Source organism: Terrapene carolina, unplaced genomic scaffold, assembly GCF_002925995.2.
Source record: "Terrapene carolina triunguis isolate 2854851 unplaced genomic scaffold, T_m_triunguis-2.0 Scaffold32, whole genome shotgun sequence".
In the NCBI taxonomy this organism is placed as follows: Eukaryota; Metazoa; Chordata; order Testudines; family Emydidae; genus Terrapene; species Terrapene triunguis.
The window spans coordinates 1,629,397-1,633,159 of NW_020664383.1; the positions used below are offsets into that span (position 1 = coordinate 1,629,397).

The 3,763-nt window shown below is 41.6% G+C and overlaps 1 protein-coding gene across 1 annotated transcript in view; it reads left to right on the forward strand.

The window, feature by feature from the left end:
* The window catches only part of LOC113406617 (cysteine and tyrosine-rich protein 1-like), a 69,232-nt gene extending 66,450 nt beyond the window's left edge, over nt 1-2,782 (forward strand). The window contains exon 4 of the mRNA XM_026652313.1: nt 2,551-2,782. Coding sequence (XP_026508098.1) covers nt 2,551-2,684 — 134 coding nt within the window. The 3' untranslated portion in view covers nt 2,685-2,782. The remainder of the gene's footprint in view (nt 1-2,550) is intronic.
* Nucleotides 2,783-3,763: the final 981 nt, after the last annotated feature.

Here is a 3,763-nt window from a genome sequence, read left to right on the forward strand (position 1 = left end):
ACCCGGGTCATATCAGAGGGCATATTTTGCTGATCCACATCCCCCTCTGAACGTTTTGCTGAGCCATACACCGCACAAAGTTCATTCCCCAGACCTTCTCTTGTAGGCTCCTTGGAGCAGAAATTGTGTCTCCTCTTGCTTCTCTGAAGCACCTAGAACTCTTTTGAATGCTTAGTAAAGAATAATAAATTTTATTTCAAACACATGAACATTAATATTAAAATATACACTTCATTTCCAAGTTACAGGCTACGTAGTCAATCCCTAAAATACTGTGCATGGTTTGCTATGGAAAATACAAATGCTACTAAACTAAATATATTCTAGTTTTCCACCATCCAGCCCTTTCTTAATGGCTTTGTGTTACTTAAGGAATAATGATCATGATGGCAGGGCATGCAAGGCAATCAGTTGTCTATCATGTTGGTTTCATGTCAAAGTGAAGCCAGGGCATTTGATACCCCTATAAACGGGGTTGGTGGTTATGTTCCAATATCAGAAATGGATACCTGTGATACAATAAGGCTGAAAAACAGCACAAGAAGCCATGACAGAGACAGAGAGAGGGAGATCTTGTTATATTGACTCAGGAGAATGTGAAAGTACCATGCAGTTGATTTTCCAGATATCAAATTAATGAAATTGCTTTGGTTTATAATTAAAGGATAGGTCAAAATAAAAAAAAAAAGCTGATGTGTAAGTAGGAGATTGGCCAAGTCCTGTAAACAAAATCTTTTAAAGATAAAAATACTCCTTCTGGCATGGAAACAGTAGAATCACATAAAGTACATTGAAGGGCCCATTCCTGGAACATCTTATGTGCCTCCTGCAAATTCCAGGGGTGGGAGTAGAGGGCTCTTAACACTTTGCAGGATTAAGTTCTTAATGCGAAGAGCTGTCTGTGGAAAATGAACAAACGCTTTTTAAATATTATTAAATGTTTGTATTCACATGCTAAGAGGCAATCCCTGCACCAAAGAGCTTACAGCCTAAAAAAAAAATATCAGTTATATGACCTGGGCTAGTATCTTATTTTATGCTCTAATTTTGGCAACTTTATTGAAATTACCCTAATAAGGGTTTTGTGTTTATATATTTTACGAACAATAAAATCAGTCATGCTGCACTACAGGAATTCCCCTTGCCTTAGAAATGGGATTCTGTACCATACTTGGGTTCAGCAGCAAAGATAATGCCACTCCAGACTATACTATTTTTGCCTGACAATCTCCCCGTTTCACTACGTAGTTAGTATTTGTGCATGTGTCCATATTGCAGTGTCATATACTCAATGTATCTATCTTTCCCCCTCACTCCCATACTTTCCAGCTGCACGAAACTTAGCTATAATCATCCTCATTATAGAAACATTGCTTGCATAACATAGAGAGTTGAGTAATAAAGAGTACTATAGTACTCATTACGATTCTCAATCATGAATTGCTAAAGAGCAAAGTTAGTATGCAAAAACAAAATGGAGGTCTCTAGACATCTTTTCTCACTGTGTTTCATCCTTATCCATTCATCTCCAGCAGGAGACATTTTAGTTCTCCATTTTCCCTGTCCCTGGTATGAATATCCTTCCAGGGGGAGGCTCTGTGCTTCAGCAGAAGCAGTTTTTGGAGGATGGCGCAGACTCTGAAAAACTATTTCTCCCACCCTAGCTAGGAGCTGTCTTTGAGATAGGTGGCAAGCTATGGAAATCTTTTCCTTCTGCCTCAACTTCAGCTCTGAGTAGATTTTGGGGAAGTGCCATTATCTCTCCTTTGCACTAGGATCTGATTTTCCTCTGCAGTGCACACAGCCTGGGTTCACATCCTCTCACTATCATCAGGCAGTCCAACCTCTTATCAATGTAGCCTCAAGTTGGGGAAGTGGGACATCTCCATGATGAGACATGGGGCTGTGAAGAACCACACACTAGGGCAGTAGTTTTCAAACTTTTTTTCTGGCAACCCAGTTGAAGAAAATTGTTGATGCCCGCGACCCAACAGAGTTGGGGATGAGGGGTATGGGAGGGACTTCTAGGCTGGGGCAGGGAGTTTCGGTGCGGGAGGGGGTCAGGGCTCTGGGGTGGGGCTGGGGATGAGGGGATTGGGATGCAGGAGGGGGCTTTGGGTTTGGGGGGGCTCAGGGCTGGGGCAGGGGGTTGGGGTGCAGGAGAGGGTCAGGGCTCTGGGCTGGGGGTGCAGGCTCTGGGGTGGGGCTAGGGATAAGGAGTTTGGGGTGCAGGAAGGGACTCTGGATTTGGGGGCACTCAGGGCCGGGGCAGGGGATTGGGGCGTACTTAGGGTGGCTCCCCATCAGCATCCTGGAAACAATCAGCAGCAGGTCCGGCTCCTAGGCGGAGGCGTGCAAGCAGCTCCGCACGTCTCTCACCCACAGGCACCACCCCCCCAGCTCCCATTGGCTGGGAACCTCAGAGAAGACCTCAGGCTTTGTCCCACAATGCGTAGAGCTATTTGCTACTGGAAACCTTCCCCACCTAAATAATATTGATATGGTTAAATTATACTTTTCAAACTAATTCTGCTTCTCTTTCACTTTCAGTGGCTCCTCCACCTTATAGTTATGAATATGAGATGGAATACGCAGCAGACCTACCTCCACCTTACACTCCAACTCCACAGACTTCAGTACAGTATCCGCCTCCTCCTCCTTACCCTGGATATTCAGGGAAATAATTAATGGGCTTTAAAGAGACATAAAGTGCCTGTTGAATCAGCCAGCACATTATGGACAGATATTGTTGGCTCAGGAGCAAAAAGGGTGGGGCCTACATCCACATATGCTGCCTGGTGTTAGTGTAACGGAAGATAGTTGCTGTGGCTCAGGATGACTTCTAAAGGATGAAGAAAAGTATAGTCCATCCCAGATCACTGTAATTCACAAATAAACTAAAGCACAATAAAAGAAACAGCTACTAGGACTTAGGGCCTACTCAACAGTGGTTAGCATCATCCAAAATTCTGCTGGCTTTCTTTAGCAACCTGTTAAAGTGAACTGGAATATTATTTTTCCATTTAAAGCAATGTATGATAAAAATGGTTAATAAGCTTCCTCTTCAGAGCATGAGATACAGCAGTTGGGGTCTATTCTGGGAGGAAAATTCCAATTGTTGTCTACAAACCTGTATCATATCTTTCCTTGAAGTAGTGCAGATAAGGAAGAACAAGAAAGACGGAAGCTACTTATTGACTTCCATTCCAAAATAGGAATCCCAGATAACTTGTTCAGCATAGCAGTATTTAGGATCTGATAGGTGTATTGCAAACAAGAATTTTATTAAAGTCTTTCAGTAGCCAAAATTTGACTACTGTAACTACTTTTGACCAAAACACGGGGTATTTTAAGTGCCTACTTTTAAGGAGATTAAGTCTGGTTTATAGCCTATAATCTAAGTATACAGAACGTTTTTGTATGTAGCTTTCACTATAAATTATAGACAAATCTTTTTATATGGATTTAAATACTGTATACAGATTTTTTAGGTCACTAGATAATACTTTAATTTTGAAAGTAAATATAGATTCAGCAAAATCCTGAAATAGTTTTGGAGGGAAAAAACCCAAGGTTATTAAGGCTTCATATATTTTTCCTGAAGTTTGATTGTTGATTAAATTGTATGAAGATCAGTAGTAATTGTAATTGAACATTTGTTCTGACAAGCTAATAGTCAACATAAAGGAAGATGCATGCAGAGGGACTGTAAATGTTGCTGTCAACAGGGAAGATAGGGAAATGAGTCGTCTTGGTTATTTAA